The sequence below is a fragment of the Protomyctophum bolini genome (assembly GCF_963924005.1).
Source record: "Protomyctophum bolini genome assembly, chromosome: 19".
NCBI classification, from domain to species: domain Eukaryota; kingdom Metazoa; phylum Chordata; class Actinopteri; order Myctophiformes; family Myctophidae; genus Protomyctophum; species Protomyctophum bolini.
In genome coordinates, this window is record NC_137880.1 from 29,230,275 (window position 1) to 29,243,242 (window position 12,968).

Below are 12,968 nucleotides of genomic sequence, written 5' to 3' on the forward strand. Positions count from 1 at the left end.
TCCCCAACATTCCTCCAGCAAGCCCAGCCCCATCGTCTGCTTACCCTGTTGTTACCATAATGATCTCACCTTAAAACTGATTGATTTGACTGGTATCTTTGGGGAAGTGGAAGTGGTGATTGATCTCGGCCCAGGTTTTGTTTAATTGTTATAGATTTAGTTTACTTTTGTCTGTAAAAGGGAGGCTAAGTAATTTGTATCACATGTGGCACAGCGCCTCTTGGGAAAGGAGAGAATAATACAAAGGGCAGATTGTTTAAGTTTAGGTAGTTAGTAATCGCACTTACTCCATTTAAAACCCATTCAGGATGGGAACCCCTTTTAGCGTTCTGGTTGCTATTTACAGTATATTAGTAGCATAACATTTTTGTAATTTTTGAAGTTTTTTACATAATAACTTAGTATTTAAAAGGTGTTTTTAGAATCGGCCTCAGTCCTAAATTGGTTAAAAAGAGACCTTGAACTTAGCAACCCCTATCATGTAATATATGTGTCTTCCTATAATGATGTTAGATCTATGGCTCAGACAGAAGAGCTCTTTTAGGTGGGTGTGTATATACAGTAGCAGCTGGGAGACAGTAAGCTGATTAGAGCTCACATATGGCTACTGCGGCGCTCAGGTCTAAAAGGCCCAGACCATGTACAGTAAAGAGATGCTGTCTGCATAACAATCCACAGATTAATGGACTGTGTACAATACAGCCACTGTAAGGAGCAAAGAGCATATACTTAGTATGAAGGACAGAAGACAGACAATAGAGACGGGAGGAAGGGAAATGGTTTCGTCGGTACGGTAACTGTTATAATAATCACGGTATTACTCTCAAGGCCACTTCAATCATACTAATGTTTCTCAAGCGCCTCATTCCTAACCGCATCACTGTCGTGGCAATAATAACGGAAAGAAAATAGCACATTTGCGTGTGATGTGGCTTAATCTTTTATATAAAGTACATCAGAGATCTCTGATTGTCTGGTTACATAAGACCAAACCCATCAAGACATTGTTTCATCATGGGATAAAGGTGATTACTCTTTGTATTGACTTGCAGTGACCCTTCCCTCTAGGATATAAGCGGACTTGCGTCATGCTAGGAAAATTCCCCCAAAGCATAAAGTTTTACCCTTTTCAGTACTTCTCACTGATATGATCATTCCATAGATTTAAATTCAGCTGTCACATTAGTCACTAGTGAAACATTAGTTACTGTAGGTAGTCTTTGTGACTTTCATACTTACATTACTTGCATATAGTAGATCTTTCTCTTGCTATCCTATTCCTAATCCAAAATCGAGGTCAACTACTGTACATTTACAATTGCTTAATTGTAAATCATGCAGGAAACTTGTTTGGGAGCATCTGCATTCGTTTCTCCACACATTTATTCAGGTTTTTCCTTTATGGTTCATGTTCACAGAAAGCTTTTTTTTTTGCGGATGTGTGCTTTGGATATAATCACTCTCACACAGCATTTATTGATGCCCGCAACATTGGAACCTATCGACCTATCATCTGCGTTGTTGGCACAAGCAGCTTAAGATGGCCTTCTCATGGTTGTGGTAACGATTCAACACCAGGCCATAAATTACCTGAGACACAATCAGGAGGATCAAAAATGACCGGCGCTCCTCTCCAAAACTATTGTCTGCTTGAGGAGCCCATGGCGCTGCGCCACAATTACGTTGGGTGCCGAGAGCACTGAAGCACTGGGAAGAGAAGCGCACCAGCATGTCTTTACCATCTAAATGATTATTTGAATTCCACACCCACATTTTTGTCCACACATCTTTGTCCACACAGAGGAATGTGAGAAAGCACCTCCGATCCGCCATTACTAAGTCTGTGTAATAAACGCTTCAGAAGCGGAGAGAGAGAGAGATAGAGCAGGAGAGATTTTACTGTGTGGTAGTAAATGAGTCCTCCACCCTCCTCCAGCCACCTGAATAGCATTGAATGGAAGGAGAAGGCGGTGTATGAAGACACTTTACATTGTGGTGGGAGAGTGACGACCACTTTTCTCCTTCTGTGCCTTGTATGCCCTTTTAAGGAGGAGCTGCAAATCCCTAATCCTCGCTTTTTCCACCTTGCACACAATTGTTCTCACATTTCACCCGTGGAATAGGAGGGTCGCTTTTGTTATAGGAAGCAATGATTTGTTGCTTCTCAACAGAATCAGTTTGAAAGCACTGATGAGGATTTGGAGAGAGGGGGGGGGAAAGAATATATGCAAATCAAGGAAAGTGAGTAAAAGAGAAAAGAGGGGGAAACACTGAGTGTGGTAGTAGTAAAAGAGGGTGTGCGTGTGTGAGGTACATTCTGGAAACAAGTCAATGAAAGCCTGGTGCATTATGCTGAGGTAGATGCCTGCCAACTACCGGAACAGTGCCTGTCATTCATTTATACGCGCAGCCAATAAGAGCTCTTTGAGTAGAAGAAAGGACTGTTCTAGTGAGCAGGCTGTCAGCGCCCATCATGTACTGTTACTGTAGCAGAGATAGCAGATCCAGTTCTGCTGGAGAGCTTCCTTTAATGAGTCACACTGTTGAAACACAGGGAGCGACAGTTTGGTGACGTTAGAGTCGATATTCCAACAATGCCAGGCTGTTTTCAACGAGTCACCCATGCAGGGTTTTAGCTTAGTTATGAGTGGACCTGTCTATGGGCAGGTCACTGTGTGGCAGTATGATATGATTCCAGGGCCAGTTGACTTTCTAAATTCAGATCAACTTTAAGCTTTCAACGCAGCATACACACACAGTGATGATGATGACTGTACCTGAGCTCGCCCGCCTCTTCCTGCCGTTTCAGAACATGCTGTTTGAGATCGAGCGGAAGGTGGCGTCGCTGTCGGAGCTCTCCATTCACAGCGAGAGCCTGCTGTTGGAGGGCCGCGCTGGCAGTGGCACCAAGGGGGAGGCGGAGCAGCTCACCATGAAGCTGCAGTCCCTCAAAGACAGCCTGCTGGAGCTGCAGCGCATGCTGCAGGACAAACAGGTGGACATACAGGTGAGATGTACTGTACGGATGTTGGTACATCCCAGGATTGACCATCAATGGTAAATGGTGCATTTATTTAGCGCCTTTATACATACAGTAGATTGTGCATTACATTCACCCGTTCACACACCGATAGGAAACCATGCAAGGCACCAACCTGCACAGCAATTAGGGGTTCAGCGTCTTGCTCAAGGACACTTCGACACTAACTCTCACTCATTGGGGATCATCGTCAGTCTCTCTCTCTCCTTCACCCTAGTCAAAAAATCATATAGGATTTTCTAAATTTCTAATAGGATCCTAATAGGATTGCGAAAATCCCACGTTCCAATAGAGTTATATAGGATTCTATTGGAACTATTGGAAATAGAATAGAATGCAATTCCTATGATATACTGTAGTATAGGTCTGGGTAGCTCAGTAGATAGAGCTCTCACCTTTTGACCACATAAGAATTGCTATAAATAAATCCTATTAGAAATTGGAACTAATCCTATTTGATTTTCTTTTAGAGCAATCCGATAGGATTTTTTTGACTAGGGCACTCCGGTCTATGTTCTTCCCCTGTCCTGTTCTGTCCTCTCTTCTGTTCATCATACCTATTTTCACCCCCCCTTCCATTTAGCTCATGTTCCTTTCTCCCTCTGTCCCTGTCTAACGCAGTTCTGTTCTGTCGTGCTGCATTGCAGTATGTTGTTATGTTGTATCTTCATCAATGGTAGTATTGTGGAAATGCCAAAGGTCATGACGGCCTCCTTCATAAAGGTCCCCTGTTTTCCATCCACTGACCACAGAACAACAGGGGCCTGTATTTCTCACAATGGGCCTCAGACACAGACAAAAGGATGCTACCTCGTCCCCTGACACTAAACACATTGGAACAGGTGTTGTTTCTGATGACACAGCATTTTCTAGTTACTGTAGTAATGATTTGAATGAAACATACAAACAAGTGTTTTTTGTGTTTCATCAGGGGTGTTACAGTACCACATGATCAGATGTTACAAATATTATAAATTATACATCTTTAGGTCCACAAAAACAATATTGTCCCTAGAGAAGGTATCTTGGCTGGAATTGTATAAATGGCAATTGGCTTGATGATATCAAATGGCATATTACCCTACTCTAAATCTGTCATCACACATTTCTGCCACCCGTGATGTCTCTCCATCCTTCTTCATCCAGGGATCGTTACAGGAGCAGGAGGACAGTGAGCCGGACTCATCCCTGTCACAGAGTCCCAACGTCCAGGACTGGCTGTCTCAGGCTCGCTCCACACGCACACAGCAGCACCATGACAACCTGCTTCGACAGAGGGTGAGAGGCAGTGGTCTTTATATGTTAGACCCCACCGAAAACATGTTTTACTCTTATGTACCTGTACACAACTTTGAACCTTGAACCAGAACTGTTGTAATAAACAATTAGTTTCCTTTTGATGGCCTGCGCTCTCAGATCAGTAGTGTAGTGTAGTAAGGTAACTGCATCTATTTCAAATAGCAAGTCCTATAGCCTTTGTTGGAGTATCTAATGTTGATCTTTCTATTTCTCTATAGGAGCTAGAGGAGCAGGTGGCGGAACAGAGGAGGTTGTTACAGTCTGTAGCCAGTGTTGGAGAGGAGTTACTTAGCCAACAGACCACACCTAATGGAGACAGGTACTGCAGTTTGTCTTTCTCACAAAAATGCAATTTTGTATGTGTGGTGCATGTTTATTTTCCTTTCATTTTCCTTTCTGTTAAATCCCAATTTGTAATGAGGCCCTTTATCCCTACTGCTATCACGTAAGTTATTAGTGTGATGATCGGGTTTTGTTTTAAATATTCTTTGCAAGAGGACATTATTATAAGTATATCATTATGGGAAATTTAAAGGGAGAACCCATCCAGGGGGCATGATAGTTGTTCCCAGTGTGATAGCACATTTTGTTCTTTCCTCACTGTCCTCATGTCATACATGTGTTTCCACAGTGAGATATCAGTCCCAGGAGGAGTGTTGCTGGAGGTGGACAGCATGTCCCCTCTGGACCAGCTGAGACAGAGGTGGGAGAACCTTAATAAAGACCAGAGCACCAAGTTGCAGCTGTCCCTCAACTCCCTGGAGCAAGACCAGCTCAGCCCGGTACAGATGACATGCAGCACAGTCTCTCACCCTCAACTTACTGTCGAGTCAACTACTTTCATTTTAGACGAAGATGTTATCTTATACACTGCTTGCTGCCTGTTTGACGGTCTTGTGTTTATGTTGTCAAATATGTATACAGGTGCTCCATAGATCTCGTTTATCCAGTCCAGGCATGGTTCTGCGGGGCGAGTCAGCGAGCCAGGATCCCCACTCTCCCAGGGTCCTGTTTGAGGGGTGCACCCAGACTCTAGAGAGAATAGCTCAAGAGGTACTGTACACCACAACCTCCCTCCGATCCCTCCACAACCTTTTTCTGAATCTAACCTCCCCCCCAGTATTTGTCATTATATGTAATGATTTTCAAATGTAGCTTTGGGATCTGAAAGCACATTGATCGGATCGATGAGCAAAAAAGGATGAGCTCTGAAGAACATAATGAAATAACCAGTACAACTGGTACTGTTGCTTGTCCTCACAGACAGGACATAATGAAATAACCAGTACAACTGGTACTGTTGCTTGTCCTCACAGACAGGCGGCGGGGACTTCAAGGCCGTGGGATCACTGGAGGTGGTGGCGATGCAGGAGGACCTCTACGCTGCCGTGTCCTCTGCCTCCTCTTGGCTGGACGGTGCTGAGAACCAGCTTCTCTCTGGTCCCATTCTGCTGTCTGAGGACACAGAGACACAGCTGTATCACCTTGAGGTGAGAGACTGTACTGGACAATGTTGGTTCATCAACAATCTTCATTCATATAACCCATTCAGGCCTGACGTCGAAATAAATAAAAAAAGTTTTCTAAATCATGACAATTTTCGGAAAGATTTGAGGCACATTTTAACGATTTTTCAAAAATAGCAGACCTGCGCTATGAGCTTGTAGATCTGCTATTTTTCAATAGCTAAATTATAACATAATGTTTGAAACACCAAAAGGGGTTCCCGTCTAGAATAATATAGTTGCACGTACTGTACACGCACATCTTAGTACAGTAAGGAGATGGAGTGTACTATAGGATTGTGCACTAAACCGCCACCTCTCCTGTTACTCAGGGCCTGAGTAAAGAGCTGAAGGAGGTGAGCGGGGAGGTGAGTCAGTGCAGAGAGCTGCTGGGCGGCAGCGTGGGCCGGCTGTGTGGGGGAGAGGAGCAAGGCCTGATGGAGGACACCCTGGACGGCCTGCAGGAGCGCCTCGGTCTGCTGGACTCCACCCTGGACCAGCACTGTGACAACATGAGGGACCGGCTGCAAGAGCACTCTACCCTCCAGGTGTGTGTGTGTGTGTGTGTGTGTGAGTGTGTGTGTGTGTGTGTGTGTGTGTGTGTGTGTGTGTGTGTGTGTGTGTGTGTGCGTGTGCGTGTGCGTGCGTGTGCGTGCGCTTGTGTATGTGGGTGCGTGTGTGGTGCTCAGGGATTATTTTCCTTCGATACAGTATGCAGGAAATTGGAACGAAAGTTCACATGCGATAAGAACAGTGGTTCCCAAAGTGGGTTCCAGGTGGGACGGGTTCCAAGAGGGGGTTCCAAAAGACCCCTAAAGTTCTTTAACTCTGAACCAAACGACGTTCCATTTGTACCACTGAGATAGAATGTTCACTGGAGTTCTTTGAAGCCATCGGTAAACGCCTCTTCATATGAATGTGTTTATAAACCTGCTTCTGTTGTCTCTCCTAGAATGAGTTGAGGATGCTGTTCACAGCTCTGAGTGATAGTAAACACCTGCTGCTACAGAGGATGGCTGGAACAGTGGACAGACCTGCCGCCAAGCAGATAGAAGTAAGATATACACTGATGGCATGATCTGGTTATACCATGGTTATCAATACAACCTATATCAGATTGTGTGATGTGATTTGAGCTACCCGTTTTATGAATAGCAATACAGTATTCACAATATATATTAAGATATATTGCAAAGTGCCAGTGGATTCAGAGCAAACCTTTTCATGTTTCTTTCATTTGTAGACATTGTCAGAGGTGGAGGACAGTCTGAGGGAGTTTGAACAGAGAGTGACTGAGCTGAAGACCAGATCTGAGGGTTTAAAGTCTGACCAGGTCTCCAACCAGGAACTCCTCAAACTACAGGTAATTAAAGTGCAATGCCATGATATATCTGAAATATGTCATTATATAAATATAATATTAATATTTCACTAAACATTTGTAATGCTAATGCACCATACCTTTCTTTTATGTCTTTTTAATTTGTGATACTGTTCCAGTCCAGGACTAACACACGGATTGTAACGTTTATTAACCATTAAATATGTGTGTGCCCGCATGTGTAGGATGCCTACGAGGAGCTGGTGTTGATGGTGGGTTCCAGACGTAGCAGTTTGAACCACAGCCTGACTCTGAAGGCACAGTACGAAGCTGCCCTTCATGACCTCACTGACCTGGTGGACACCGCCCAGGACAAGATGGCCGCTGACCAGAAGATGACCGTGGCTTCTGTCATTGAAGTCCAGTTGTTGCTGGACAAGCACAAAGTAAGTGGGGAATTAATATAAAATATTTGATAGAAATCGTAGGATTTGAGGTGTTCTAATCAGGTATAACTAGCACATATATGTCAGTGGTTGGTGATGGTTTCCCTACTATGCGATTACATCTCTCCATCGAGGGAGCAAGACAACAGTGTGTTACATATGGATTGTAGCTTACATTTTTGTTATCTTTTCGTAATCATTTAGCAGTACCGGAACTGCATGGTCACTCAATTCTCCACACTAACTCCTCCTCGTCCTCTTTCCTAGGAGTTCTTCCAGGGTCTGGAGTGCCATATGATCCTAACGCAGACGTTCTACAGAAAGGTGTCTGGGCTGGTGGTGCAGAGAGAGAGCCAGGCACTGGAGGAGACCATGGTGTTGGCCCACAACATCCTCAAACAGGCCCACAGGAGAGGAGTAGAGCTGGAGGGCATTCTGGAGGTAGGAAGGAGTGTTTAAAAGAAGGACAAAGGGCACAAACGTGTGTTGTTAAAAATCTTGAATTTATTACCCCAAAGAGCAGACAAATTATAATTACACATAAATGTAGCTAAACACGTTTATATCTGATGGAGTTGGTTGTTGCTTGCTGGATTATAGATAAAGCATCTCACTGATGCATTGTCCAGTTATTCAAGGACTAACCCAGTCATTCCCCTTCCCTCATGGCTTCCAGTCATGGAGCAGGCTGATGGAGGACTACCAGGCTTTGTGCAGGCAGTTGGAGGCTGTGGAGTGCAGCATCCCTACTGTAGGTCTGGTGGAGGAGACGGAGGAGCGACTCAATGACAGGATGCACCTCTACCAGGTACTATACACATGCATGCACATGTACTGTAATACATCGGATGTAATCACACGTGTGCTCATGAACACATTCATTCATGAATGCATGTACAGTTAAGTCCAAATAAGTAAGCCGATGCAGTTTATTACACAAATTAACTTTTATATTTCTTATAAAACACCTCAGCATCGATTCTTCCTTAACTGCTCTCAACTTTTACTTATTTTATACATCATGTTTGAAAATGTAATTGTTTTTCACAATGGGGCCATAGCCCTTGATATATTATAAAATATGAATTCAATTCACTCATCACTCATTCCTGCCTTCCTTCTCTCCAGCGTCTGAAGGCCAGCCTGACGGAGCATCAGCCCCAGCTGTACCAGGTGCTGGAGGAAGGGAAGAGGCTGCTATTGTCGGTGTGCTGCTCAGACCTGGAGAACCAGCTGACCCAGCTGGGAGAGCACTGGCTGTCGTCCACCACCAAGGTCAACAAGGAGCTGCACCGCCTGGACTCCACCCTCAAACACTGGACCAGGTCAGTCGCATGGGCTTTATGTAACCTCTGTCTGATTGCCAGTCAGTGACACTCGTACAGTATATCTGCCGGTCGGTCACAGTACTTTTCTGGCTGTCAAGACTGTCAAGAGTAATCGTTGTTCTGGTCTCAACCGCAGGTACCAGAGGGAGTCAGCAGAGCTAAGCCAGTGGTTACGGTCAGCTCTGGACCGGCTTGAGTTCTGGACTACCCAGTCTGTAACGGTACCCCAGGAACTGGAGACTGTCAGAGACCACCTCTACGCCTTCCTGGTCAGTTATCAGCTAGCATGTACAGAATATATATTCCCTGTGTCATCTAACATCAGATTAGAATTTGAATACATCAATTAAATTATTTTATTATGGTATCTTCAAAGTCATGCAACGTGTCCCTCGACTAGAATAATGACATCACACACTTTGTTTCAGTGTAAATCAGATATAAGCATCTCACTTTGCTGAAGTGTCACAAAACACTGAGATATCTCAACATACATGTGTTTTCCTGTGCTTTCTCTGACAGGAGTTTTCCAAGGAGGTGGACGCCAAGTCTTCCCTGCGCTCCTCTGTTCTTAGCACAGGCAACCAGCTTATGCGACTAAAAAGAGTGGATACAGCTGGTCTGAGGTCAGCCCTGGCCCAGGTGGACACACAGTGGGCCGAGCTGCTCACTCGCATCCCTGTGGTGCAGGAGAAACTACACCAGGTCTGGGAACAGCACCTGACTCAAGAGTTGGCTTTTTATTTGAATGGGGGAGTGTATTATTTGCAGACAGAATTTAATAAAATGTAGATGCTAATGGTAATTTGTCAACCACGTTTGGGGGAAGCGTTACCATCCCATAGTTTATGGTGAATATTTGACTGTTCTCATGCTGACTCTCCTTCCTCAGTTGCAAATGGAGAAGCTGGCATCACTTCATGCCATCACGGAGCTCATGAGCTGGATCTCTCTCATGGAGAACATCATAGAAGAAGACCAGAACAGGATCATGGGAGCAGTAGGCTCCGAGGCGGTCCAAGACTTCCTACAGAAGTATAAGGTATGTACAATTTAATCTATTCTCCCTAAGCAACACACTGTGTACAGTAGCTTCCAGGACTTTCAGCTACTTTCTGGCCAAGCTTTAAAAACCCAAGTGACCTCAGTCAGTACCTCAATATTTAGTTTTCAGTCCCTCATCTGACTGACATCAAATTGTCTGCGTTTCCCCAGGGCTTCCGTATCGACCTAACGTGTAAGCAGTTGACTGTGGACTTTGTCAACCAGTCGGTGCTACAGATCAGCAGTCAGGATGTGGAGGGTAAACGTAGTGACAAGACTGACTTCGCCGAGAGGCTGGGAGCGATGAACAGGCGGTGGCAGATACTGCAAGGACTCATCACTGAAAAGGTAATACGGTATTCTTGAGTTATCATCTTGGAGAAATGTTTTGTGTTTTTCTGTGATCTGTCTTTTATGCATGGGTGACCAACAAATTTTTACATGGGGGGATTTAGAAGTTTATCGTAACTCTGCCTTGTGATCTGGTTGAATTACAGATTTTGGAAAAGTTTTTAAGGTTTCTGAGTAATTCAGGATTTGTGTGCGTAATGTGTGGTGAATCTTTGTGGTTTTGTTTTGTGTTTTTTGTAGATTCGACTTTTAGAAGGACTACTAGAAGGTTGGTTGGAGCATGAGAACGGAGTCCAGGCCCTGAAAGCCTGGCTCAGCCTGCAGGAAGAGAAACTGAAGAAGAGACACAGGATAGAGGATGTGGCGTCTGTGCAGAATGCACTCAAAGACTGTCAGGTAGTCGAGCAGAAACACAGCGTCACCACTGATGTGTGTCATACACTTTTTTAAACATACGTAACTCTGTCTGTTTCTCTGATGTAACTTCTACTGACTTTCCACAGGAGTTAGAGGAGCTGGTGAAGGAGAAGGAGAAGGATCTCGAGAAAGCTGAGGAACGTGGAAGTGCGCTCATCCAGAACAAGAAAGGAGAGGCCTGCTCTGTGGTCAGACAGACCCTCAAAGGACTGAACCAGGCCTGGGCCAACCTGAATCACATGGTGATCATGCAACTCATCATTTTACAGTACATCTGTCATTGATGCTGCTGATCTCATTGCAACTAATGACGATACTAGTATACTACTACGATATAATCATAAATAATAATAATAATAATAATAATAACATAGCACATTTTATATTACTTATAGTTATGTACGTTACACCCTTTGTCTTTCCTCCACTTCAGATCAGTCAGATGAAGGTGAGTCTGCGGTCGGTGTTGGAACAGTGGACCTTGTACCGGCGAGCGGCCGAGGAAATCAACGGTTACCTGATGGAGGGGAGGTACTCTGTGTCCCGACTGCACCTCCTCAACGGCTCCCTGGAGGCTGTCCAGCAGCAGGTGGAGAGCCTGGAGGTGAGGAGCACAAGAGTCACTCTCCTTTCTGCGTACAGTATGGGGAAATCCTTTCACTCGTTGTTTGTAGCTGTATCGTTTTCTTCTCTGACTTGCTGGTAGTCAGTCTGATAAATGCTATGCACAATTCAACAGAATAGTTTTTATAAATGTAATATAATTTGAAGCACAGAAGTCAGCGAGTAATTAATTAATTACAGAAGGGTGGGAGTTTATACGTTTCACTTCATCTCACTCCTTTTTGGATATGCTTACAGGCAGTAGATGTCTTCCTTTGTCTTTTTTCTTTATTTTAATCAGATATTTATTGTAATTGTTTTTCCTTGTGATTTCGAAAATACAAAGAATTGTTTCTGTTTTTATTGGCATATTCGAAATAAACATGACTAAACTAGACCAAATACTTTCGGTTGTAAATAATCGTCTCTCTTGTCAAGAAGATGTAGAAAGGTGTTATAACTGTATAATGGTATAACGGCTAACCTACTTGCTGTGTATTAGAACCTGCAGGAAGAGATGGATAAACAGGAGAGCAGTCTGAAGAAGTTTGGCTCCGTTACACACCAGCTGCTCAGCGAGTGCCATCCTTCAGTGGCAGAAACACTCAACAGCGCACTCCAGGATGTCAACGTCAGGTAGACACAACAAGAAGACAAAAATGACATCTGTTTGTGTTGTAAATGTTTTTTCTAATTATTTTCCATGTTACACAATCACGGAACAGTTTTCCAACCATTTTGCACCTCTCTCAGGTGGAAGTGGTGGAAAGTAACTAAGTACATTTACTTAAGTACTATACTTTTGAGGTATTTGTACTTTAGTTGAGTATTACCAATTGCCAGTAATTTTACTTCTACTCAACTACATCTCAAATCAAAATATTGTACTTTTACTCCACTACATGTATTTGAAAACTTTTGTTACTAGTTACTAGTTTTTTTCACAAGCTCTGCTATTTTCAAAATATTTTTTAATACTCATTCTGCACAATGAGTACTTTTAATTTTGGTACTTTAAGTACATTTTGATACCAATACTTTTGTACTTTTACTCAAGTACATTTTGAATTCCAGACTTTTACTTGTAACTTGAGTATTTATATATTGCAGTATCGATACTTTTACTTTAAGTGAAACATTTGTGTACTGTTCCCACCGCTGTCTCAGGTGGAATGAGCTTCTGGAGCAGATCTCAGAGCAGCTCCGCAGCAGTAAGACGGTGCTGGGGCTGTGGCAGCGCTACAGAGCGCTGCACGGACACTGTGTGACGGCAGTGCTGAGGCAGGACGAGAGGGCCGACCGCCTGCTCAAGAGCGCCACCAACAGGGACATCACGGAAGAGGAAAGCCACGCCTGGATACAGGACTGCGACGTGAGTACATGCAGCTGCAGGCAACATGGAGCAGTGGAGTTGAACCGTAAAATCACCAAACTGGACATAAATTATTATCTCTTATGGCATTTAGTTTGGCTAAGTCATAGAGTTGTTTAGTACTACAACAGTGTTTTCTTCCCTATGCACTTGTAAATGGCCACTTTCTTGCTAATGTTATTTCTTTAGTGACCAAATCTACAGTTAGTCTATTGTACAGTAGGATCAGTTAAAAAACCAAG

The 12,968-nt window shown here is 43.8% G+C and overlaps 1 protein-coding gene across 1 annotated transcript in view; it reads left to right on the forward strand.

The window, feature by feature from the left end:
* The window catches only part of syne1a (spectrin repeat containing, nuclear envelope 1a), a gene marked incomplete at its 5' end in the record, with an annotated part of 166,459 nt that overhangs the window by 116,720 nt on the left and 36,771 nt on the right, over positions 1-12,968 (forward strand). The window contains 22 exon segments of the mRNA XM_080790461.1: positions 2,810-3,007; positions 4,187-4,318; positions 4,558-4,658; positions 4,971-5,121; positions 5,264-5,392; positions 5,656-5,829; positions 6,177-6,392; positions 6,797-6,898; positions 7,088-7,207; positions 7,411-7,611; positions 7,879-8,052; positions 8,288-8,419; positions 8,740-8,936; positions 9,076-9,208; positions 9,462-9,644; positions 9,832-9,981; positions 10,155-10,331; positions 10,575-10,730; positions 10,838-10,993; positions 11,185-11,355; positions 11,857-11,990; positions 12,522-12,726. Of these exon segments, the coding sequence (XP_080646587.1) occupies positions 2,810-3,007; positions 4,187-4,318; positions 4,558-4,658; positions 4,971-5,121; positions 5,264-5,392; positions 5,656-5,829; positions 6,177-6,392; positions 6,797-6,898; positions 7,088-7,207; positions 7,411-7,611; positions 7,879-8,052; positions 8,288-8,419; positions 8,740-8,936; positions 9,076-9,208; positions 9,462-9,644; positions 9,832-9,981; positions 10,155-10,331; positions 10,575-10,730; positions 10,838-10,993; positions 11,185-11,355; positions 11,857-11,990; positions 12,522-12,726 (3,492 nt within the window).